Source organism: Centroberyx affinis, unplaced genomic scaffold (genome assembly GCF_046629955.1).
Source record: "Centroberyx affinis isolate AG114_WGS23_722 - 3 ecotype Tasmania unplaced genomic scaffold, CSIRO-AGI_Caff_v1 ptg000547l_1, whole genome shotgun sequence".
NCBI lineage: Eukaryota > Metazoa > Chordata > Actinopteri > Beryciformes > Berycidae > Centroberyx > Centroberyx affinis.
Genome location: NW_027279192.1, coordinates 42,501 through 68,277, shown reverse-complemented (window position 1 = coordinate 68,277; position 25,777 = coordinate 42,501). Strand labels below are relative to the sequence as shown.

Genomic DNA, 25,777 nt, shown 5'->3' with positions numbered 1-25,777 from the left:
ACAGATATTAATAATCCTGAGGGTAGTCAATATACAGCAGTGTTTATTTCTATGCATGGTAGAAAAGCCAATGAAAACAGCATCTAGACCATGTTCTACTGAAACTCAAATCTAAAGATAAATGTAATAGTTATAGGACCACACTGTGTGATCAGTGGCTGCCCAGTTGTGCAGAAGAGAGCACACTTACTTCCACCAGGTCAGCCAACAGGGAGTCGTGCAGGCCGTATTTCCTCCTGAGGTCTTTGGGTGGCTCCACCTCAGGCAGGCTGAATGAGGTATAGTTGGGGTTATCCGAAAACATCTGCATTTGGCAAGGGGTCAGCGGTCCTGGCCATGACAAGAAAGAAAAACCCAACAATGATCATATAAACTGAACACTTCTCTGACACATAATGTCATATTGAAAGTGAACTACGACGCTTCACTCCAGGATAGTGGACTGTTTATTTGATTTGCACATCGTTGCAGCAGAAGAACAGAAAGTCATTAGTTGAGCACCATAGACGACTTATCAGCTGAGATATACAGTAGGTACATATACATAAGATTACATGGTGATGAGCGCATTTGTCTCTTTGCCACCTACATTCTCACAATAACAAAATCCTAGCAGGCATGTTGGCCTATTGATAGCAGTGTGATGAAGCTAGTGAACAGACCTATTTTTCAAATGATTTTGTGCTTCTTCTGCAGTTTAAAGGTATGATCACAGAGCATAGTCTGCCGCTGTACTGGGGGATAATAAAGTTATCTACTGCTGTTATTTTACCAATGTCGGTGATCTTTATTGTCCATTTCCCACCACTGATGAACACACGCACCTACCCATACATCTGCACGTTTCCATGCACACACTCCTGAGGTGGAGGACTACTTACCCACTTTCCTGACAATCTGATGCAGCTGATCGATCTCTGAGTCTCCATACAGGAACACGCCACATCTGGCCATGATCAGGATGGTACAGCCGATGGCCCACACATCCACAGGTCTGAAGGAGAGGGGAGAGAGCAGACAGAGAAACACCTTAAGAACCCAGATAGGAAAACACTAAAGTGCATACACTACATCCTGGTTGGCTATGAAACCAGCCAACAGGCTCTGAGAATATGAGAGCAAATAAATCAATTACATGTATAGGGATATTTGGAGTTACTACCATCTTTTTTTTTCCAATCTAATCTTTTCAGTCAAGTGTCTCTGTCTCAAAAACTTTGCTTGACATTGTTACTAATTATCCATAATCATACACTGACTGTGTGTTTTTTGATGTATACTTATTTTTCAATGCAAACACAAAGACTAAATCTAGCATCCAGGTTTACCATGTTGGAAAAGCGACAACAAAAGAAATAATGTTGACAGGCCTCTGTACATCTGCTATGATTTGTGATTTGAAGATACCCACTTGTTGTACATTCTGTCTCCCACCAGCAGCTCTGGGGCTTTGTACCACAGAGTGACCACGTGGCTGCTGAGAGGAACTTTGGCCTCCGGCAGCTTGCGAGCAAAGCCGAAGTCACACAGCTTGACCACACCTGAGCTGGTGACCAGTATGTTGTCTGGCTTGATGTCTCTGTGAACGATCTGGAGGGGGAGAAAATAGTTTGAGAAAGGACCAACAAAACAACACCTTTAGCAGTAATGAAAGCAAAGCAATGTCCAGCTCTTTTCAGTAATATTTACATTGTTGGTATGCAGGTAGTCGACAGCTCTCAGGATCTGGAAGGTGTGCTTCCTGAGGTGTGTCTTCTGCAGGCCTTGAGGCTCCCTCTCCACCTCCTCCAGAAGGGAGCGGTTGACAAATTCAAAAACTGCATGCAGGTGACCGTCGTGCTTGAACACATCCTGCATCCGCACCAGGTTCTCATGGCGGCATTGCTGTTCAATAGTAAGACACTCAAGTTGAACCACCAACATACTGTTTCAACTTTTAGCAACAATTCACTGCGCTTCAAAACTCCTAGCTACAACAAAGGGGCTTCATGATGAACTATCGCTGAGTTTGGATAAATTTAGCTGTGTGGTTCAAAAGTAGACAACAAGGTGCTGTCACCCTGGACTCTTTCCTAATCCTCCTCAAAACTGTTAGTGATGAACAGCAGTTCAGGTTTTCTCAGCTCAGGATACAAATAAAACATTTGGTCTCACTGTGATACATGAAACCATATTTCTACACTAATATGGGACTCTATATATACTCTACACTTACAAACAGCAACATGATAAAACATGACAGCAGATGAATCAAAAACAGGGTGACATGAGAATAAAGCAGAATAATAAATCAAATACACAAACCTATCTATCTAAAAATGTGTTTTATCAGTATTAGAAACACTTTTGGGTCTTGAGCCATAGCTTAAGAAATCCTTACCAGCAGCAGCTTGATTTCCCTTTCTATGGTCCAGCTCACTACGTGTGCCGAAGTATGTAAATATTTCTTAATGGCTACAATATCTCCGGACTGCCTGTGTTGACACTTGTAAACCTGGCCATAGCCACCTTCTCCAAGCACAGCTAGCTTCAGGTAATCATCCATCTTCTTTCTCTGGGTCTGGAAAACACACACACACACACACACACACACACACACACAAAGGCATAAACATAAAAAAAAAAAAAAACAGCAAGTACTAGAGAAATCACAATATTTGAGAAAATGCAGTCAAATCAGAAGGGGTTTGATGTCAGTTTGATTCTTCCATCAGCCACAGGAACAAGTCCAGGTGTCAAACCAGACTTCATGCAGTTAACATACAGAAAGCATTAGCTAGAGACATTTTATTGACTCAAAGCAGGCTATTTACTGCTGAGACTCCAATACAACAAGACTACATTAAGACTAATGTGTTCTACAGGTGAATATTATATTATATTCATCAAATAACCTACTATTTCAGTTTGAGTTGGGTCTAGGAGGGGATTACTAATCACACTGCATCTTTCTGTGCAGATATCCGTGCAGTTTACAGTAATCTTAACAGTTTAACACGTTGGCATCACAATATAATATAGGCTACAGTAAGTAAAACTGGGCAGTTTTTACCTGCTGACAAATTTGTTCTTGAAAGTAAATCCTGTCAAACTTACCTGTGAACATCGTGTAGAAACTGACGCATGAACGGCATGAAAGTGTACCTCAACTCCAAACTCGGGGTTTGCGTCACAAATGCGCTTTGCATCACAATTCAGCGATGGCTCCTTGGGCAGGTCCCCCTGTCACCATGGCAACGGAGCCGCCATTAATCCAATGTGTTAAGATTTTATTTTAACACATGTATTCAACGTTATTACTTTATTAAATGTGTTGATTGATATACATTGATTTGTATATACATTGACATTGATATGTATATCAATGTAGCAGTCATGCCACTGAATGGCTTAGGCTATACCAGTTCAACTTGAAATCAGCTTCCCTATCTGAAATGATTTTTCTTTCTTTTTTCAGATTTTACATGTAATTGTGTGTTCTTCTCGCTCTACATTATTATTTTTATTCCGTATGTTTTTTCAAAATAAATGGTGATTCCTTAATTCTTTTGTCACTTTTTGGTGAGAGTTGAAGTAACTTTAGGGCTGAGTAATGTGACTGTTCCGCCTCAGGCCGTTACATAGCAAGGCACGCTGTTCTGACCGCTGTCTACTCCCATAGTCCACACACCAGCAGCTTCCCACAGCCTGTCTGAGGTAATACTGATTTTATCCACAAGGGGAAGCAAAGCTACTAGTCTGGAGCATGGCAGCGTTATTATCTGGTGCACTGACATATGAGCCTATCTGACTGAGCTGTCTAACCTAACAAATCATCTGTCTAACTGACCACCTGTCTGACTGACCTGTCTAACCAAACGACTGTCTAACTAATAACCTAAGACCTAATCTACACACAACCAACCTAACTCACTGACCTGTCTAACTATAATATTTTACTCTTATTTTGTTTCTTCAATATCTATTCATGCTGCACAGTCATACAATCACACGCATTTTGTCGATAAAATATTCCATTCTAGTTCAGTTTTGTCATTGCAGAGTAAAAAAATCACTAGGCCTATGTTATTTTTATGCTTTGTTAATGATAGATAGATAGATAGATAGATAGATACTAACCTGGCGGCTAATGGGGATTCAACAATAAACAACAATAATTAGAATCATTAGGCTAGATGTGACTGAAACTCCAGATGTAAAATAGATAAAAAAAAGAAAAAAAAAAAAGATTATATTAGGCTATATTATAGTGCTTGGTAGTCTGTTTCCTGATAGGCGTGTGGTTGCGTCTTTATTTTTTGCAGCCCTAGGCTATATGTTATCTGGCATAAGCCCATATGGCTATGGATATATGCTGTGAAAAGGACTTTTGTGGGAAATTTGCATTTTCAACTACAGATTCCTTCTGAAATATATTCTTTATTTTCACTTTGGTGCTTTATTATTCTCCAAAAACCTGCAACGCCCTACAAAGCCAAAAAAAACAGGTTGAGTAGTATAGTGATGATTTATCTCCTGTCCCAAGCAAAGTAGCCTATTGTTGTTACAGAAGTGGATTGTATAATTTAGAATCATGTATGGGTGTCATTTTTGCTGATATGAAATCTAAACCCTAGTACTCATTTGATCTTGAAAACACAAAACGCAGTATTGCTTTTCGTCTTTGCGGGGCAGAATAAGGATTTTATTTTGAAACATGGCGACAGGAAATAGTATTTTTCTGTGTAGCTTTACGCTGTAGGGAGAGAGAGGGAGACAGAGAGCCTGCGCTCAGGTACAGCAACGCATCACACAGACAGAGGCAGAGAGAGAGAGAGAGGCAGAGGGAGAGAGATATTTATAGCCTGAAGCGAGGCTGCAGCACAGAGATAAGGCTTGGGACCAAGCCGTAGGCAGGGCTTAGGGAGAGAACGGGACAAGAGGACATATCAAAATGAAACAATTCCTATCGATAGTTTTACTCGGGACTGCCTTGGCCGCCGTCGGCTCAGCCGGTACCGACGGGGAGATTTCCTTCGAGTATCACCGTTATGAGGAGCTGCGGAAAGCGCTGGTGTCGGTGTGGCTGCAGTGCCAGTCCATCACCCGCATCTACACCATCGGGGAGAGCTTCGAGGGCCGCGAGCTGCTGGTGCTGGAGATGTCCGACAACCCCGGGACGCACGAACCTGGTCAGTTTTACGCAGACATAAGGGCTACTATAATGTAGGCTGCTGAATATGTAGTCCATACCCCGTCCCGTTCCCTTTGTCCCTCGTTTTCCTTTATGATAGAGCAAAATGAAGACCGCACATTTTAATAACACAAACACATCACGCACAATTGCGCATCGCACCTCGGTTCTGCTAATATGCTTTGAGAAGATGACTGGAACAGCCCGTGGCTAGGGTGTTTTCAATTCAACAGAAAGCCAGTGTAGGAGAGCGCAGGTGTGTCGTGCTGTGCGTAAAACGGCCGCAGAGAGTGAACATGTAGGCCTACCGCATCACTTCAGAGGAATCTAGATTATAGATTGTGGGATCAGCCGCGCAAAGCCGCCATTTTGCTGGGTGATAAGAATCTCTCCGTGCTTTTACTGAGTCGTGATACTGAGAAAACGCCCCAAAGGCAAATGGATCCTGCCTTGGCTCACTGGGTAACTGGTAAAAGTCCTGCAATTAACGTCCTTCCCAAACAAAACGCACCATCAACAGTGTAGTGACTGCAGCAAATCGGAGCCAAGGGAGGAAGCCTTGGGCTGAATAAGAGGTGTTGAACCAATAAGTCCTGGCAGGCCTAATGCAGTTATGATGTTCCTAGTGGGCCTACAGGCTGCACCATTAGGTTGCTCCCATCACCTCCCATCACAGGGCTCCAGACTGTCAGGAAGAGACTGGAGGCTGTCAGAGTGCTTAGATGGGTAGAAGAGATGGGGATGCGCCAAAATTATGAGACTTCTGGGTGTGAGGCACATTTGCATACCAGCCAGGAACTACAGGGACTGCAAAGGTGGAGAACCACCGTTGCTGTTTTTACTCTGCGTGCCATAACGTCCCGTTTCAGATTTTTCTAAAGGAAATAGAATAGAGAGCAAATTCAAGAGGGGTCAAGCAAAGTCTGAGGGGCATTTCAAGGCTTTATTGTTTCAAAGTCCATCTTTGAAGCAAAGAGCAAAGGCAAGAGCTTCAGAATATCAGCCATAAATTGGCTCAGGCAGAAAATCATCAAACACATCTTAAAAGTCACCAGACTTAAAATAGGCTTTCACACTGTTTGATGCTGCCTGTTTGGACCTGGGCTCAGACAGGTTCTGGTTAGCAAAAGCTCTCAGAGAATACGATAATCAGATCATAAGATAATTCAGGATGGACCTGAATTATCCTAAACTGGGTGTCTGTTTTGTGATGGAGACCACAAATGCCAAATACTCAGGAATGTTCTTTTTCTTTATTTACTGGCCCTTATTTTGTTTCCTTTGCTCACACCTGTTTTCAAACTGTAGTTCACAAAGGGCTTCAATCCAAATTAAAATTGAATTGACTTGAAATAATTGTTCTGAACTGACCTCAGTATACAGTAAATCTTTCTACAAGGCCCAGGAAGACGGGGTGTGTAAAATACGTGTTTAAACAATGAGGTTTGGTCAAATGATTGAAACACTACACATTGACCCTGATTTACTAAAGCCTTTCATGGGTCCAAAAACTTTTATCATGTGCAAAACCAATGACATAACTCCTGATTGGTCAAGCAACTTGTCTTGCCCCTATCAGAAGTCTAAGTGCTGATGTTGAACATTGCAAAGGTTTTTGGACCCCCTAGTTTATCTGGGCCATTGTGTACTTCTATAGATTTAATAGTGAGAGGAACATCATTCTGACAAAGAGAGTAATAATTCAACACTTCTGGATTAGCCTGTTAATAGGCGTTTTACCTTTCAGGTGATATAATGAATGACAAGGGAGTTGGTCAGTGATTACAATCCATTCCTACTCTCCAAACAGGTGCTTTAAAAGTGACATAGGAAGTCATTAATTTAATCAGAGTGGTCCAGTGGTTGTGAGACAGAGCCTTCAAAGGAAGCGATTTTGCCTGTAATTATAGAACAGGTTTGCAATGTAGAAAATGTCTCATATAGCATTTTTGAGTGTAGAAGTGAATGAAGATGCATGTTGTTCTGTGTGTATGTGTGTGTGTGTGTGTGTGTGTGTGTGTTTGAGTGTGTTTCCCCACACCACAGGTTTGTGTGTTTGCAGCTAGCATGGCCACAAAAACTAATGACCGTGTGTACGTACTAAATAAGCCTGTAATAGTCTGGTGGGCGTGCGCAGGCATGAGTCACAGTAGCGATGTGGAGAACCCTTATTACTACCAGATGAGTTTCCAACCCTCTGCTCACACAGCACAGCATCCACCAACCCTCCCCCTCCCCCTCCTCGTCTCCCTCCACCTCTGTCAAGCAAAACATCCAGAGAGAGAAGGGGGGGGGGGGGTGAAACAGAGAAGAGGGAAGGAGAAGCAGAGGTGAAGAGCTGCAGAGACTGATAGGAAAAAGGGAGAGGGAGCGAGACAGAGGATGATGCCAATAACAGGAGGAGAAAAGATAATATGCGTGAGAGACAAGAAGAATGAAATCTCTGATAACCGGCCCGTCTGAGCTGTGCTTTCCTGACCCAGTGAGGTGTTGAAACTTTAAGGTGGATCCGAAATAGCGGTTGCCGGGGCAACAGATCGGCTTAGTGCACTGAGCCGACTGGTGGCTCGTGGTTGGCTGCCTGGCTCAGGAGGACGGCTGTCCTGAGCTCATGCATCTGCCAGTAAGCAGCCATCTGTCATGCACTGCGGCGGAGGCGCTGCCTAAAGCCAAGAGTGTAAACACATCGGTCATCTATGAATATACACTGAATATTACAAATATATTAGGGACACTTACTCTTTCCACGAGGTGCACTGATGAGGTGAATCCAGGGAAAAGCCATTATCCCTTATTGATTTCCCTTATTAAATCTATACCAATCACTAAAGAGGAGATGACAGAAGCAGACAAGTTAGAGAAGGATATTTAAGCTTTGAGACAATTGAGATGTGGATTGTGCAACAGTGGCTCAAAGTCAGGAAGATGTCTGTCATATTTTGTACATTCAGAGTATAACATATGCAGTAGGGAATGTAGCAGCATTACATTTTTCTTAGGAAGGAGGTATTTATTTACTTCCCAGAATTGGGTTACATTTGAGCTTAGAAGGGAGTCCCAAAAAGGGGTTTGCCTCCAGTGAAGTGGGTCTGGTTCTGGCTAGTATCCCTTGACTTTGGAGTCTGGAACTATTTACAAGGCTTCTGCTATGGGGAGAAATACTGTATTACAGTAATAGGTTTGGCTTGGTCTAGTAGTGTAAAAGCAATATCTGTATGAGGCTGGGCTCCCTCCAATATGCTGCAGTCTGTAGACCATCTCGTGTGGTTGAGTCTGTCATAATACACTGCAGTCGACTGTTTTTATCAGACTAGAGAGGAAATATCTAATCCCCCAGTGAACACGCACACAGATTCCCAGTTAAACTGTATAGGGTCCAGGCACACTGCTGGATATGGTCATATCAAATGACATATGGCATGTTGAATATAAAGTGCTTTTCAAATAAAACATGGTTAATGTGCTCAGTAGAATAGAACAGATTACAGTGAAATTGAATAGAGTAGAATAGCATAAATTGGTTTTGTCTGCGTTTGCTGTGAGAACCCTCCTTACACGGAGAAGACGGCAGAGCGAAAGACGAGGAGCTGCGAGAAAGGAGGATAAAAGAGAAAGAGGTATGATGAGCGGGGACAAGGGAACGAGAGTGAGGAAGAGGAGGAAATGAAATAGGAGGAGGGGGAGAAGAGAAGGAGCGTAGTGGGAATAAGAGGGAGGGAAGGAAAAGGAGAGAGAGGAAGAAGAGAGAGAGAGAGAGGCCAAGGCATCAGCCAGAGGTCATTTATTATACATCAGACACCCACATGTGTCCTCTCCCCCCCTCCTCCTCTCTGCATTTCCTATGCTCTGAGTTCTCCTTTTTTTTTTTTTTTTACTGCCATCGCCCTCTTTCTGTTCCTCGCTCTTTCCTACACATGCAGGCTATTATTTCTCCCCCCTCTTTCTCTGTTTCTTTTGCTCTCTTACATTTTCACGACCACATTTCCCTTTCAATTTTCCTATCTCACAGTTCATTCTTGTGTGGTTGGCACTCTTGATGCTCTGTCACTAAACAAACATGGTACGTCAGCTCATGCCGTGCAGCTTGTTGTTCACACAGCCACTGTAACCCATGTGTCAGCCGTCCTCCGATCCAAGAAAACCCCTGTGGGTCTCATTAGCATTTTATTTCTTCTGCAGTACTTTATTTTCCACAGGAGGTGCTATTGCCAATCACAACTATGTGAAATTGGACCCGATTTGATGCTCTGTGTGTGTGTGTGTGTGTGTGTGTGTGTGTGTGTGTTCCTGCCCAATGTTCAACTCAAGTGAGCGTAGTTTAATTCTGAGAAAAATAGCCAATAAAGGAGGCCATCTTTGATCTAATGATGACAACTCAGTTTCCATTACCTGTGCCTTTCTTTAAGGTCATTAGCAGTTTTTTGGGTGTGCATTTGTGTGTGTGTGTGTGTGTGTGTGTGTGTTTGTGACTTGGTAACATCAGATGACAGAGCTGACAATCATTCAGAGCAAACAAAGTGATTGCGTATGACTCACTGGCTAGAGTGTGTGTGTGTGTGTGTGTGTGTGTGTGAGAGAGAGAGAGAGAGAGAGAGTGTGTTTACAGAAGCTCTGAACTAATTTGTCTCTCTAAGCACCTGCCCCTGTCACAGTTGCCACGACAACTGAGAGCCTCTAATGTGGTGGTTCCCGTTGCAGTGGCAGTCATTACCTCGTCACCCAGGAAACTGTATTGATCACCTGCCAAAAGGGTTTGGTTGATAATTGATAAATTTGTCAAAAAGCATAGACCGATAGACTGTATTGTGTCGGCGTGCGCTGGATCATCTCGACCTGCGGAGCGAGGAAAGCATCTGGTTTTGGGAAGTGAAAGGGAGGAGCAGCGCCAAATCAGCCTGTGATGAATGAAGGCTCATATATATAAACATATTTATACAGATGTGGATTTTCTCTCTCTCTGACTGACTGAGTGAGTGTGTGTGTGTGTAACAGAATCAAAGGGCAGAGAGATATAGATAGTCTGACAGAGAAGAAGAATGAATTGAGACAGAGAATAAACAGTGGGCTAGAGAGGGGAATGGACCCATTGATTTGCTCCTCCCACATAGTGATGCGTCATGCTTGCCTTTGTGTAAAAGTGTGACTTGCTTGCCTCTGGTGAAAAGTGTGTGTGCGCGTGTGTGTGTGTGTGTGTGTGTGTGAAAGGACATGTCACAAAAGAGAGAATGAGCAAAAAATGGTACTAGTAACATTGGAGCGAGTGCTACTCATGACTCATGACATTTTGCATAATGATATATGCTTACATGTGTGTAACACACACCACATGCACACACACACACACACACACACACACATACACACAAACTGCGACTACCAAACGGTGGTCGCATGATAATACTTGTTACAAGAGTAGTGCTGGAACAAGCCAATTCACAGCATATGTGTGTGTGTGTGTGTGTGTTAGCGTAACTATAAGTCTTTGTTGGTGTTTAATCTCCCTCCGTGTGCGTCAGCTGTAAATAGTGTAACAGTGTTTCTGTTCCAAGGAAAGAGTCCCACAAAAACATGGACATGAACAATATGAAACATGTTTCTTAGGAAAGGTCTCCTGATACTGAGCATCTGTGCAAGAGCTTGTATTGTTGTAACTCATTTTGGCAGTGTGCAACTTCAAAGTGTGTGTGTGTGTGTGTGTGTGTGTGTGTGTGTGTGTGTGTGTGTGTGTGTGTGTGTGTGTGTGTGTGTGTGTGTGTGTGTGTCTGACAGCTCTGTCAGACCTCTGAAGCCTGTGGTCCCTGAGCCTGTAAAAACCATTCATCGACTTCAAGATGGAAAGAGTTAATTGTAGTCTTGAAATCATTAGTAGCAACTCTGAGAGGAACCAGATTCTAGCATTTAAAAATAACCTGACTCCCAGATGTGTGCTGTGGGGCAGTGTGTGTGTGTGTGTGTGTGTGTGTGTGTGTGTGTGTGTGTGTGTGTGTGTGTGTGTATTACTCACACATGAAAGCACTGGGATTATTTAAAGGTAGATATAACACTTCTAGAAATAAGCAAAAACACAAAGATGCAAATGTACAAATACACATGACAGACAGGAATATATTAAATATGAATCAAAATATTTTTTATTAAGGGCCAGCAGAGGGTAAAAACTCATTTTATGATATTAGGAAAAGAAAACCTGTAAATGGTTGAATCTGAGTAGGTGGAAAAAATACTAAAAACGCAATAAAACAAAAAAAACAAATAAACAGGACCCCTGCTGCAATTTGGCCCCTTTTTCCATAAACCTATTTCACACACACACACACACACACACACCGACACACCGACACACCTCACCACCTGCTGATCAGGGACTACATTTCATAACATGTAATTGCTCGGAACAAAATAAGGTTCTTCTCAACACACGACTCCATGACTGAGAGACGTTCCTTTGTTCTCTTAATGCAGCAAAAACCCAGTAAGCTTCGGATTGTAGTCAAAAGAGTGAGCAGTGTAACTCATACTTAGTCATTCTTTTCATCGTTTGGTTTTGTAAAAAGGCTTTACGGAGCACCTAAGTAGCACCTATGTACCTTTTGTGTGTGTGTGTGTGTGTGTGTGTGTGGAGAGAAAGAATGAGAGAATTGAGGGAACAGCTAATTAGTATATCAAACAGACGGTGAGAGAGGCGGTAATTAAAACAGTTTTACTCATCATACTGACATGGCTCTCACATATAATCTGTGAATCGCGGCTAAATCTCTAAAAACCCATATTACATCTTTTAATAACTGTCATTTATTTATCCCTATACATTGATAGGGACAACATAGGATAGTCCTCTAAATGGTAGGATGTATATTTTGATATCATATTTGATATCAAGGAACATCTGATCCCAGACCTGCCACTCCAGCAGACCTGAGCCTTTCTCCACCGAGTGTCAGGCTGAACAATCTGTGACAGTGTTGCTCGATAATCCACTGACCCCTTGGTCATTATTGTGCAAATAGACTTCTACAGGCAGGCTGTAATGTTTAATTCTGTTTGACCTTTCAGCTGGTGAGTCAGTGTGTTTGTCACTGGAGTGCTTAGGCCCAGTGTTACAGTTAGTCTGAGAGTGTGTGTGTGTGTGTGTGTGTGTCTGTGTGTGTCTGTGTATTTGTTGTGTAATCTCCATAACAAATGAAAGTTTTTTCTTGGTCAACAGAAAGAGGAAATAAAATTGTCGCAATGTTAAAGATTGCAGTGTTATCTGTCTGTCAGTGATATTAACCAACAGAGTAGACTTTATTCCATTGTGAATTATATTTTGTAAGGCTGGTAGTTGGCTAAATGTGTGTGGCTTAGCAGTTTAAACTGTCTTCTCTGAGTGCATGGAATCACCGTCGACCTTGTTCAAATCCTCCTCCTTTATCAACTGTTTCTATTGTCCTTTTTGGTCTGTCTCTTATTCAAATTCTACTGCCTCTTACACTTACATTGTGTGTAACGCAGTAACATAGCGAGTGTTTCTCTGTCCGCAGGTGAGCCTGAGTTCAAGTACATCGGGAACATGCATGGCAACGAGGCGGTAGGCAGAGAGCTGATCATCTACCTGGCTCAGTACCTGTGTAACCAGTACCAGCAAGGCAACGAGACCATCATCGACCTCATCCACAACACACGCATCCACCTCATGCCCTCCATGAACCCTGACGGCTTCGAGAAGGCCGCCTCACAGGTACGCCTGACACACAGCATGACCCACACACCTACAAACAACACGCACACCGACACAAGGATTTATCTTTTAAGGTAGCGTAAGACAGCTTAAGCTTCCAAGACTATACACAATGACCTAGTAACCGCAAAAAAAACTACAACACTTCTCCCTTGCTCGCTTCGTTCTGAATTACACACACACAGCATTTGAGAACATCTGACAACAATCATGACAAGTGTACCATCTCACATTTCAGGATCAATTAGTTCCCACAGCGCTTCGCTACACACTGTCTCCCTCGCCCTTTTCCTTCCATCTAACAATCATCTCCTCCTTCCTGCTCAGCCCGGGGAGATCAAGGACTGGTTTGTGGGCCGCAGTAACGCCCAGGGAGTGGACTTGAACCGTAACTTCCCCGACCTGGACCGCATCATTTATATCAACGAGCGCGAGGGCGGAGCCAACAACCACCTGCTGCAGAACATGAAGAAGGCTGTGGATGAGAACACCAAGGTTAAACGCATACTGAACACAAACACACAGAGACGCTGACAGTGGGAGGGATTCAGGTTAGGATTAACGCTAAATAAGATGTCTGTTATCTGTTGGTTGGAAATGGTAGTAGGTCAGATACACAGATGCCTATTTGACTTGTTTGCAGGTGCAGTGTGTGTGTGTGTGTGTGTGTTTGTGTGTGACTGATGTATGTTTTGCCACCTTTCCAGCTGGCTCCAGAGACCAAGGCAGTGATCCACTGGATCATGGATATCCCCTTCGTGCTGTCAGCTAACCTGCATGGAGGGGACGTGGTGGCCAACTACCCTTATGATGAAACCCGCACTGGTACACACACACACACACATACACATACACACAAACTCATACACGCACGCATTCACATACACATTTTTCTCTTGTTCTGTTTGTATCATTAAACGGGTTATAAACTGACCGCTTCCTTTATACGACAATGTGTTTAAATTAATGAGACAAATATTTCACCTATAGCTGAAACAACAAACATTTTACTAGTTTTTCTGAATCTCATGAATCTAATTTAAATCTGATGGAAAATAGAGTTTTCTACAATGCCAACCCAAGCTTTGTTAGCCAAAAGAAACAAAACAATGTTTATGCAAGCACACATGTAATGTATTGCAGATGCAGGTATGCAATTACTATTTTATTATAGCCGCTGTCTAAACAACGTGCGCTTACTCGTTCCCCTCCCCCCTGCTCCTCTAAGGCTCCACCCATGAGTACAGCGCCAGTCCAGATGACGTCATGTTCAAGTCCCTGGCTCGGGCCTACTCCATGTATAACCCGGTCATGTCCGACCCTCACCGACCCCCCTGCCGCAAGAACGACGATGACTCCAGCTTCACCGACGGCATCACAAATGGAGGAGCCTGGTACAGCGTGCCTGGGGGTGAGAGACAGTGTCTGCCTACCAGGGCTGGGGGTCAATTTATGAATGAACTCATCAATTCCAATTCAACTGAGGAATTGGAAGTGGAATTTGAAAAAACCTGCAGGAAAAAGAATTGGAATTGAACTAGAATTGTAATTCAATGAAATTTCATGTTTTTTTGTTTTTTTTCTTGCCACATATCTGAGATTACATGTAGTATATTATCAATACTGAATATCATAAAATGTTAAAGGTACCTTTCAGCTGGTATTTGATGCATAAATGATACATGCATTATGATTGAATGTGTTTGATTTGTTTAACTGTCTTTTATGTGATTCGTAATGTTTGATTTAGAATGTTTAGTAAGTCAAGACAACCTCTCTTAGAAGTGGAATTTCATGGAATTTAATGGAATTCAATTCTGTTTCTTGTCATTCCATTTCAATTCCAATTCTATTTCCCTAGAGCTGGGTGACATTCCAATTGAACATTTGCAAAATAATGATTGACATAGCGATCCACCAATCCGTGCTTAGCATCCGTCTGAGAGTATGGCTCAGAAGTACAAAAGTACGGCTTTTGTTGCAGCGGTTTGACTCTGACAAGGACGTAACACGGTAAAAATGTGTTTTTGGGGAACCACTGAGTCGGACTGTAGCGTCTATGGTAGCGTCCATCTTCAAAGTTTGTCAGACATAGCAACAGTAACTAAGGGGGGCGGGAGTTAACAGAAATGTTGCAAACGGTCAATTCCAACTCCAACTCCAGGAACTGAATTGGAATTTACCACGCATTCTCAATTCAATTCATGAATGGCCCCAATCCTGCTATCTATCTATCTTCTCTACTGTCACAAACAGATAGACAGCCATAGCAGTTCCTTCCTTTGATTTCTAGATGAAGTCTCCTTCTTCCCACTTTTCACTCATTAATCTCATTTTCTCTCTTTTCCTCTATCGGGGTTTTTTTCCCCCCAACTCATCACAGGAATGCAGGATTTCAACTACCTCAGCAGCAACTGTTTTGAGATCACTCTGGAGTTGAGCTGTGATAAGTTCCCTAATGAGGACGCACTCAAGAACTACTGGGAGCAGAACCGCAACTCACTCGTCAGTTACATCGAACAGGTAGGAAGCACATCTGAGCTATCAAATAATTTCAGTGTGGTTTCATTTAGTTTAGCTTTATTTATGTGTGTGATGTAGCTTCAAATTGAGTTATTACTGTAATAAATCTGTATGTGGTTTAAGAATATTTAGGATACAAAGCAGACATTGAATATGCTAGAAAACTTTGGATTCTTCACTTGCTAGTAAAAAATGTAATTCTAAAAATCAGTGATCCAAAAAGAAAACCAAAGCACTCTCAAGTAAAAAAAGATATATAAGCCTTTGTTACATGAGCTGCAAGACAGATCAACACGTGTCTCTGGCCCAGGGTCATATTTTTTTACTAGCAAGTGAAAGATGTAACGTTTTCTGTTATCAGTTTAAATCTTCTTTTCCATCCAAAGAGCAGCTGTCTGTTCCTATAACGTCCAAGCAGTGCTTCTTCCCTCTGTCCTTGAAACAGGCAGTGAATATGTTTCTTTGTGTGTGTGTGTGTGTGTGTGTGTGTGTGTGTGTGTGCGCGTGCCTGTAGGTTCATCGTGGTGTGAAGGGCTTTGTGCGTGACCTCCAGGGAAACCCCATTTCCAATGCCTCAGTCTCTGTGGAGGGCATTGACCATGACATCACCACAGGTACCATCATCAACATCAACACAACTCGACACATCCTGACAACCATACACACACACACACACACACACACACACACACACACTACATTACATCAGGCTTCCCATGGGCCGTAAAAATCCCTGAAAGTTTGTGGATTTGAGAGAAAGAAAAATAAGGTCTTAAATGGTTTTGAAAATGAGTGGATGGCCTTGAATGTACTTGATTTCTTAAAATTTAAATATTGCACCCAAATTCATTCCTCTCCATCCCAGGATATAGCAGCAGTTTTAAAATGAAGGATTTCACCATGTGTTCTCGACTTGACATGAGTAAAAACATATGCCTCTGTGATGTCTAATTTTGCAGTGTCATATCTGACCACAAAACATGCCAGTTTTGACTCCTTGAATGTCACCAAACAAGTCTTGAAACTCACTGAAAAGTCCTTGAATTTGATTTACAAGTGAGTGTGTGAACCCTGTTACACACACTCTGTTGGTCTGAGGTCAGTGGACCAGGGGTCCATTGCTGGAACCATGATGATGTAATGGTTAGATGTTGTAATGACTCCATCTGGTGGACATGCTGGGTACTGCAACATGTTTTCAGATGCTGATTTCTGTTTGTTACATGCACCTGTTCATCAGTAATATTCAAAACAGTATATATACGGTATGCAGGGCTGGGCAATATGGTTCAAATCAATATCATGATAATCAAAAGGATTTTTTAAATATTGATATATATCATGATATGGCTCACATATGCAAAATCACATGTTAAATAATCAAATTGATGTTCATCCTATTGAGCCGAATGGTAATGTTAGGTATGATGTCAGACTATATTTCTTTAAATGTTTCATACCTCATTTTGTTCGTTTTTAAGTGTTTGTTATCATCAATCTACACAGCAGAATTGTGTGTCATGATATCCCAAAATCACCAAATCATGACGATACGATTCTACTGAAAGACCATAAATGGTGTCAGTCGGCTGCTCTGTCTGTTACTCACTGATACACTGATGAATTGATCTGTCATTTTCCAGCTAAAGATGGAGACTACTGGCGCCTGCTGGCCCCAGGAAACTACAAGGTGGCAGCCTCTGCCCCTGGATACCTGACTGTCATCAAGAAGGTGGCTGTTCCCTTCAGTCCTGCCACCAGGGTGAGGCTCACTGACCGTTTCTGTCTTACCAAAGTCACTGTGCTAAGTGTGATCCTTTGATAAAATCTCAAAAATGACTCAAGGAGATAGAGGAAAGATACCTGAAATTGTAATCTAGTCACCTTTACCAAGCAGAGATATGAAATCAAAACTTAAAACGCAACCGGTTTGTTTCCTTACATTCTTATTTTACTTTATTTTATTTTATATACATCTGGTTTCATGTTTAATCTTCTCTTGTTTTCTGTTCTTTCTCTGCCTGTTTCCATGTCTCTCCCTCCTCTCTTTCTTTCGCCTTCTGTCCCCCCCCCCCCCCCCCCCCCCCCCCTCCTTCAGGTGGACTTTGAGCTGGAGTCTCTGATGGAGCGGAAGGAGGAGGAGAAGGAGGAGCTCATGGACTGGTGGAAGATGATGTCAGAGACACTGAACTTCTAAAGCGTATGGCTGGCTGACAGGACCGTCCACACATCGATGTAATATATAACATGCTGTGTGTGCCCGTCCACTCTAAAGAATATATTGTCTCTTATATGTTCTGTTTTCTTTCGATCATTATTTTAATGGGTTATAATTGTTTATTATTGTAATGGTTTGCCTCATACTCCTGTAGATTGTTTGGATACTCTGCAGACACACAAGCACATGAATATACACACACACACACACACACACACACACACACACACACGCACACACACTGACAAACACAGGGGGAATTTCCAGGTAGTTTGGTGGCAGTGAGATCATTGTCGATTCCTGTGGTATTGTGTTCTTTATCGTACATGTGATCAGTAACCACAGCACCCATCTATATAGCCAACGAGTGACTGAGTAATTATGTATGTAAAAGAGCTGTTTACATTACACCACATGGCACTGTCCATAATTAGTCATTTTTCCTGTTTTAAATGTCTCTGTTTCTCCAGGCTTTGGTGTAGACACACACACACACACAACCCTAATGCACACAACACCCCGAAAAAACACACACCCATTCAATTCCCAGCAACGCATTAACACACACTCTCTCTCTCTCTCTCTGCATTTCTTTCCTGTGATGTAAAAAAATAAATACAAAGCTATGGTTTTGAGATTGTCAGGGACATTCAAAACATTGTAAAATCACTGTAAACATTCTATACAGACAAGCTTGTTTCCATGTATGTTATTGATGTTGAGGAATATGTTTTTGTTTTTTTAAACTGATTGCAGCACAGCTTTGATTATTTCAGCACAAGAGGAATGGTTATAATATATACTGTATTTATGAATTAGGTATAGCAAGAGATGTGTGGTTTTTGTAACTTAAAAAAAAAACAATCAAACAAGGCCATAACTACTATGAATCTCTGTCCACCTCGGTCTGCTCTCTGCCCAAAGCCATTTCTTTGTATGTTCACTACACAGGGAGTACTGTAGTACGTAGGGAACTGTGGTAGAACTCATTTTTTGAAAAATAAATTAACACCAGGATTGTGTAGCTGATTTTCTGAGTGGACGCAGAAGCTTTAATTGACTGGCTGGATGCAGAACACCCTGTGTGAGACTACAGAAAGGAATTTAATGAATGTATAGGTATATAAACTATTACAAATGTAAAGAATGAAACGACAAAATATCAATAAAACTCCCCCTTTATGTTGTCGAACTGTGCGTTGTTGTCTCCTTTGTTCCAGCCCGTCCTAGTGAGAGTAGCACACTCAGAGCCAGTAAACCGGGACAGAAACAGAGGGAGTGTCTATAGGTGTGTCCTACATGTGTGAATTGGTGTATTGCACTTTTTAATGGGGTCACAATTACCAGCTGAATGGCGCACACACCTGAAGATACTGCCTGCTTTAGCACTGGTGAAAGCCTGTCAGTTCCTTTCATGGGGGGGAAGAAACTAGAAAACATCCCTCTATACAAGACAAGGGAGCAACCATCAGGCTTCTGGTTTCTGCTTAGTTCCAACATGCAAATGTTTATGTTTTCAGCAGTTTGGTATGCATAACTGGACTGTACATTTTCAGGAAGCGTTTTTTTACTGAGGGTTAAGTCTCTATTTTGTACAGCAGTTCTGCCTCCTGTGTCTTGTTAAAACAAATCAAACATTGCCATCAACACAACACAAAGGTTTATCAGTGGAGGAATCTGCACATTTGCTTTGACAATACTACATTGATTAACCAGTATATTAATACACTTGTGTATTAATGTAATGTATATACAAGTGTATAAAACAGTGTGACTCTCCAGTGTGACTCTCCAAAGTTTTAGGCCAGATGAAAATAAGAGTGTGGATCTATATGTTTGTCAGTGTGTAGGTATTAGTGTGACTCCATGTCTGCATGTTTTATTATGAATCTGAGCTCCCCTGAGTGTAAGTGTGAACCCAGGTGACAATCAAAGTGAAAATCCTAGTATGAGTCAACAGTATGAGTGGGTGTTTGAGTCCACTGTGATTTGGATTGTGAGGATTCGGAGTGCAAATCTGGGTGTAAGAGCAAGATGTTTTGTTGTCGTTTTTTGAGTGAGAATGCAAGTGTGAATCAAATGGCGTGACTGAGATCTAAGGAGAGTCCCAGGATAAGTCTGACTGTAAGAACATGCACGAGTCCAATCATGACTCTGAATTTGTCATTACATGTATAAGTGTGAGTCCAGGTGTGTGACAAAATTAATTTGAGACAGGGTGTGAATCCATATGTGAATGCAAGTTTGAGTTAAGATGTGAGTCCAGGTGTGTATGTTTGCCTGTGTACTTCTGCCTATCTGTGTGTGTATTTGTACACCTTGCCCTATAAGAGAAGAATGCAATGTTACCTTGCTATCCACCCCCCGACATACACACACACACACACACACACACATATACACACACAGAGCAAGAGTGGCACTTTCAGCCCAACTATGCGGTTGAATCAGCTGTTTTAGCATTAGCTGCTAACTCTGCAGATCAATGGCTCCCTGGCCTATTACTCATACTGGCCCTATTAGCATCTGCTATTAGCATCTCCCCATCAATACCATTGATCAAGCTGCTCTGCCTCCAAGACACAGTGGAGACCTGGGGAGAGAGGGGAGTAGGATATTAATCTGAGAAGACAGCCAACATCAGTCAAATCTGATATTAGAAAACAATAGGACTTCGGTTTCAGCCATTCAGTGGGGTGATATCTTTCTAAATAATGCAGTATCCTGGCAGGAATTAGTGTCCAGTAGCACAAACCATAATATCCTAGACAGGAGGATCTTTTGGTAATACATGACATCAATAATTTGGCTTTTATGATATCCAGGTATTGTTTGATTAGCATGTCTAGATCTTTCATGATTGTAGTTTTGACTCATGGCTCTCCCACTCAAAGCTGGTAGAACAGTTACTCTGTCTGGGATCTTGTGATGACTGTGTAGCCTCATCTGTCATTACTCCTCTAATCCTGTAGATGACAGTAGCGTGCTGATGACCTGACAATCACCGAGGGGAGCTTTTCCCTAAAGGGAACCTCAGTACAGTCTGCTTAGTGCCAAATCAATCTCTGCAGCCCTAGTTAAGCCCCTGACCATTGATCATTATTTGTCGGTAGCTTTGAGCTCCAGCATCATAGGAAGCGGTTGTGGTTGGTTCTGGATTTTGTGGAGACTGTATATGAATGTTCCTAATTAGCGAGCGGTTTCCCCTTCAGAGCCCATCGTCTCCCAGATGCTCCAAGTGGCTGCAGGGCCATCTCTTCACAACAATACCTCTCCTGTTCTACCCTCCCTGCATGTGTGTGTGTGTGTGTGTGTGTGTGCGTGTATGTGTGTGTGTGAGCATGCAAGATTGTATTACACACATGTAATTGCTTACCTTGCTTTTAGTTACTGTAAGAACTAAGTGGGTCTACAGATCATGACAGCAAACTGCCAGCAGACAGTGAGACATTGAAACAAGTTGCTTGTTCTGTCTGTGAAGTCTTTCAACATAAATCCACCTGCCACAGAGAGAGAGAGAGAGAGAGAGATATTTTATAATATTCAAATTCCAATTAAAATCTGGCTTAGAATATTTGATAGTGTGATCCAGCTCATTGGGTCGACTCATTATAGCTTCACTAGTTGGGAGAAACAAACATCCAACAGAATCCCTACATGCTCAATTTTGCAGATCCATTCCACACATACAAAGAAAAAACACAAACAAACGCGTTCAGAGCAGAATTAGGCCGATACCCATTAATAATTAACATTCAAAACAGAGCACTAACACTTTTGAATCACCTTTAATGTAGTTTCCCAGACAGCCTGCATTCCAAAGCCCTCCAAACCCAGAGCTGAACCTAGAACAGAGTCTGCTGTGTCAGTCGGCACTCACACCAACACTGCTTTCCACCAACACCAATTTGCAAAAAACACATTATTAAATGCATAGATGCACCTATTTGGAACATTGAAAAAAAATGAAACCGAAAGCCAAAGTAGATTAGAATGTTATCTGGCCCTAAAAAAGAGGTTATGAATTTGGCAGAATTAGTGTCAGAGAGGGAAAGCAGAGGCAGAGCCAGGCTCGTACAGTACAAGTACAGGCTCGGTGAAAACCAACTGTCCAATCGAAACAGGAAGATGTAAGAATCTGAAATCTTGGCAACCAAATTAAAACAGTATGTGGTCAGGTGAGACAGAGATGAACACAGTTTAACTCAGCCAGAAAAATGTTCTTTAGCAAATTTACCACAAAGTCACAACTTCAAAGAGCTTGATGACAAGTCCAAAACAGGAATTTTCCTATAGGAGAAAGAAACACAGCAGATCTAACTGCACAACATGTATTAACCTGCCACAACCTGAGGAACACCACACACACAATTAACTTGTTGTGGTTTTAATCCTTCTTTTATACCCATTTGAACTGTATTATTTAGTGTTGAACTGTTGTGACTACTGGCATTGACACACACACACACACACGCACAAAGTGTGATCTCTATCTTAATGCTTTGGTAATATTATTCTTAACTTTCATGCCAATAAAGCGTGTTGAATTGAAAGGAGAGAGTCTTTGCTGCTCATTTCCACACTCTCTGAAAGGAAGCATATCTGCAGGGAGCAGAGGCCAGAGCGTACACACACACACACACACACACACACACAAACACACGCACACACACATACAAACACACACATACAAACACAACCCGGAGTTCCTGAAGAAGTACTGTGTCAGCAAGGGGCTACTGTTTACATTCACACACACACACACACACACACACACACACACACACACACGTACACACACGTACACACACACACAGCATTTCTCTAGGCTTTTTGGAGCAGCAAGACGGTATGAATGGGAGGATTTCTGCTTATCTGTCACGGAATTATTGCTCACTCGGTTCGCTCTTTTCACTGCAATGTTCAATTCACCAAACTCTAACTCAGCTGCATTGTTCCCTCTTTCATCCTCCTTTTGCAGCGCTGTAAAAATGTCCATATTTACAAGTCATTCAGTCTATTGAGTCTTCAAATGTTTTTTTTTTTCCATGAAATAAAAAGATCTGCAACTGGGGTACGATAATTTCACTCGTTTCTAGTGAAATTTCACTTGTTTCAAGAATTTTTAAGTGACAGTATCTTGAAGTAAGATACGTCATTCCCCTAGGATCAAGATAACATCACTAGAAAATTCTAGATTTTCATTGGAAACAAGTGAACGGCCATGGCAGACTATTTTCATTTGTTTTAAATAAAAAAATAAAAAATAAGACTACTACTGGTAGTTCTAGTACTAGACTAAATTACTTGTCAAGATGGACATTTTTATAGTGAGTTCAGCCACACTAAAATTCAGGGCCGCTGTCAGTATTCCCAGGGACCAGGGGAAAACAAAGATGTTTTATGGTACATGTATGATTTCTGAAAGTCAGTACCCCATAAATGAACATTTAGTATGGGCTCCTGTGGTCTTGCTAAGAGTCAGGGATAGTTATCTTTGCTTCCCTCTGAGGACAGCCCTACTTCAATTAACAGTAAAGCGGTTATCAAAAGACACAGTATACTATTGACATCGGGCGAATGTTACACAGCAAATGCTTGTCTCATCTACTCTGTCTCAGTATTCCTTTCCTTGTTTTCCATCTCTGCCTCTTGCACCATATCCCATTCCCATCCTCCTCCTCTAACATTTATTTTCAACATTCATTCCTTTCTTTCTTCTCCTCTGTTGGTTAAGGGAACACAGACAAAAACCGTCCATGCCATCTCTCCAACAGACAACCAGATCGAGAATGTGAGCCACCAGATGACACGTGCGCACACACACACACACACACACACACACACACACACACAAGGCAGCAGAAGAGAGACGTAGGTAGAGAAACCCAAGCCGGAGAGGTGTAGAGGAAGAGGAAGTAAGAATGAACAAGAGAACAAGAGGAAAGCAAAGACAGCAAGAGAGAGAGAGAGAGAGAGAGAGAGAGAGAGAGAGAATGGCAGGCTCAGCTTGGCGTTTAAACAGAGGATTTCCTCTCTGTACCTCGTCTTCCCTCCGCTCTCTATGTTTACATAGGGAGAGACTACTTCACAAAGTATGTATGTGTGTGCACGTGTGTTGGTGCATATACTGTATATATGTGTGTATGTGTGTGTGTAGAAGAGCCTGTGGTCCTGTCTGCATCTCCTTCAGAGCGTATAGCTATCACCTCTCTCCAGTACCATGAGACAGTAACAGCCTCCATTCATATTACTGTCAAATATCAAGATAAAGCTTCACACTGGATCCTGGATAGCCTCTCATAGTTTTTGTTTATTCGCCACTTACATAAATTCAGCTTCAAGGGACAAAAGGGCTGAATTCTGTAGAAGAAAATAAACCACATAGGCAGTTTTTTGAAGCTACCAAACGGGATCCAAGGCAGCATTATCATCCTCCGTCGTATTGTGCTGTGGTGTCAGCAGACTCCGTCTTCCTGTGGCATTTTAGCCGAGGGTGATGGATCTCTCTCAGCAGCCCTCTGCTCCCTCTGAGGGAATTTCATAAACCACTTAAGACACTGCGCTATCACAGCTAGGAGGCCTGGGGGAAAATACACTGTTTCCTTTTTTCTCACCTTAGGTAGTAGGCCTATACACTGTCTCCTCCTTATCATATCGGGCCTCTCTTCATTGTCCCTCCCTCCCTCCTTTGCCTTCTCTCGATCCTTCTGGCACTATCTTTCATCTGTTGTCTAAGTTTTGGCTTTTTTTTTTGTTTTGGCTTTTTTAGAGAACATGCCATGGACATTATAGGTCCTCAGCTGGACTTGAACCCTCAAGAGTCACAGGAGGTGAACTCACTTGCCTACTAGTCGATGGACTGTCCTATGTTTTTATGTTTTATAGAAGACCAGTCCTCTTTGCAAGATGGAGTTGGTGCATTTGACTCCAGCAGTTAACTAATTGCATTAATCATTGGGATTGCTGTAAATAGTGCTGGATGTGAAATGATTCCACAGTCGAGAAACTTAAAGTAACTTAAAGTTAAGTAAGTACAGTTCTAGGCTACTGCTTATAGAAATGTTGGGAAAGTGTGTGTGTGTGTCTCCTTACTTGTTTGAGGAAAACGAGAAGCTAATAATAGTTCCCCCATACCTGCAGACCACAGCACTTGGTGAGTCTCAAGGGGCTGCTGCTCAGATCGAGGGTTTCTCCTGATGTGTGTGTGTGTGTGTGTGTGTGTGTGTGTGTGTGTGTGTGTGTGTGCGTGTGTGCGTGTGTGCGTGTATGTGTGTGTGTGTTGGAGGAGGGTTGGTCAGTGTGCTGGGTCAGAATGCTGGCGATGTACTTTCTTGGAGTTTCAGAGACACACTGATCAATACATGCTTTAAATAGGGACACAAATACACCCACACAGCATTAATCTCAATAGCTGGGTCCTATTTAAGTAGGTAGCATTTTGCTGAATAGATTGGCTAGATGGCAACCACATAGATGTATAGTAAGTGGCTGGAGAGACCAAAACGCCACTCAATGCCTTCCCACCTTTAATTAGCAATGAAACCAGACCAAGAGCTCAGGAGGGAAATCCACACCTTGGAATCCACACACATACACACACACACACAAAAAACACACACTATGTGGTCCAGCAACAGAGGTTTTACCACACAACGCCCCATGTTTAGGTCTATTGTCACCTATGAGACTGTCAATTGTATGTTGGAGCAAGAAGCTGGAGTGTTGACCTGTACTAAAATAAACTCCTCCTCTGTGTGTGTGTGTGTGTGTGTGTGTGTGCGTGGTGTGTGGTGTGTGGTGTGTGTGTGTGTGTGTGTGTGTGTGTGTGTGCGTGCGTGCGCGCGCGTGTGTCTGCTGTTGCCTCCAGGGGATTTGTGTCCAGGCCCCGGGACGTGTAGAGTGGACAGCTTGCGGCTGGATTGATAGAGTGACGTCAGCGCGCCGCTACCTCTCCCCGAGGGCAGGATTAGTCGGGAGCAGCAGAGACAGCGCTCCGGTAATCTCCCGGTAATAATGGGGGAAACGGGCACGTTCGGAGTGACCGGTACCGAGCGCTACCGGAGGCCCGGCGAGACTCAGACGGCACATCAGGGCGTCCTTGGAAACCATCGGTCTCTTTCTGACACCGCGGAAAACTGACGCG

The 25,777-nt window shown here is 42.5% G+C and overlaps 1 protein-coding gene across 1 annotated transcript; it reads left to right on the top strand.

Moving 5' to 3' along the window:
• The first annotated feature begins 4,781 nt into the window (after positions 1 to 4,781).
• Positions 4,782 to 18,816, top strand: cpe (carboxypeptidase E). Its single transcript, XM_071517984.1, has 9 exons — positions 4,782 to 5,171; positions 12,694 to 12,890; positions 13,218 to 13,385; positions 13,598 to 13,715; positions 14,119 to 14,301; positions 15,274 to 15,413; positions 15,928 to 16,027; positions 17,057 to 17,175; positions 17,512 to 18,816. The coding sequence occupies exons 1-9, from the start codon at positions 4,934 to 4,936 to the stop codon at positions 17,608 to 17,610; spliced, it is 1,362 nt and encodes a 453-aa protein (XP_071374085.1). The 5' UTR covers positions 4,782 to 4,933; the 3' UTR covers positions 17,611 to 18,816.
• The last annotated feature ends 6,961 nt before the right edge of the window (positions 18,817 to 25,777 follow it).

Coding starts and splice junctions, on each gene's coding strand:
- cpe (XM_071517984.1), top strand. CDS start 4,934: ATGAAACAATTCCTATCGATAGTTTTACTCGGGACTGCCTTGGCCGCC. Junction 5,172..12,693: donor CCCCGGGACGCACGAACCTG/GTCAGTTTTACG, acceptor CTCTGTCCGCAG/GTGAGCCTGAGTTCAAGTAC. Junction 14,302..15,273: donor CTGGTACAGCGTGCCTGGGG/GTGAGAGACAGT, acceptor AACTCATCACAG/GAATGCAGGATTTCAACTAC.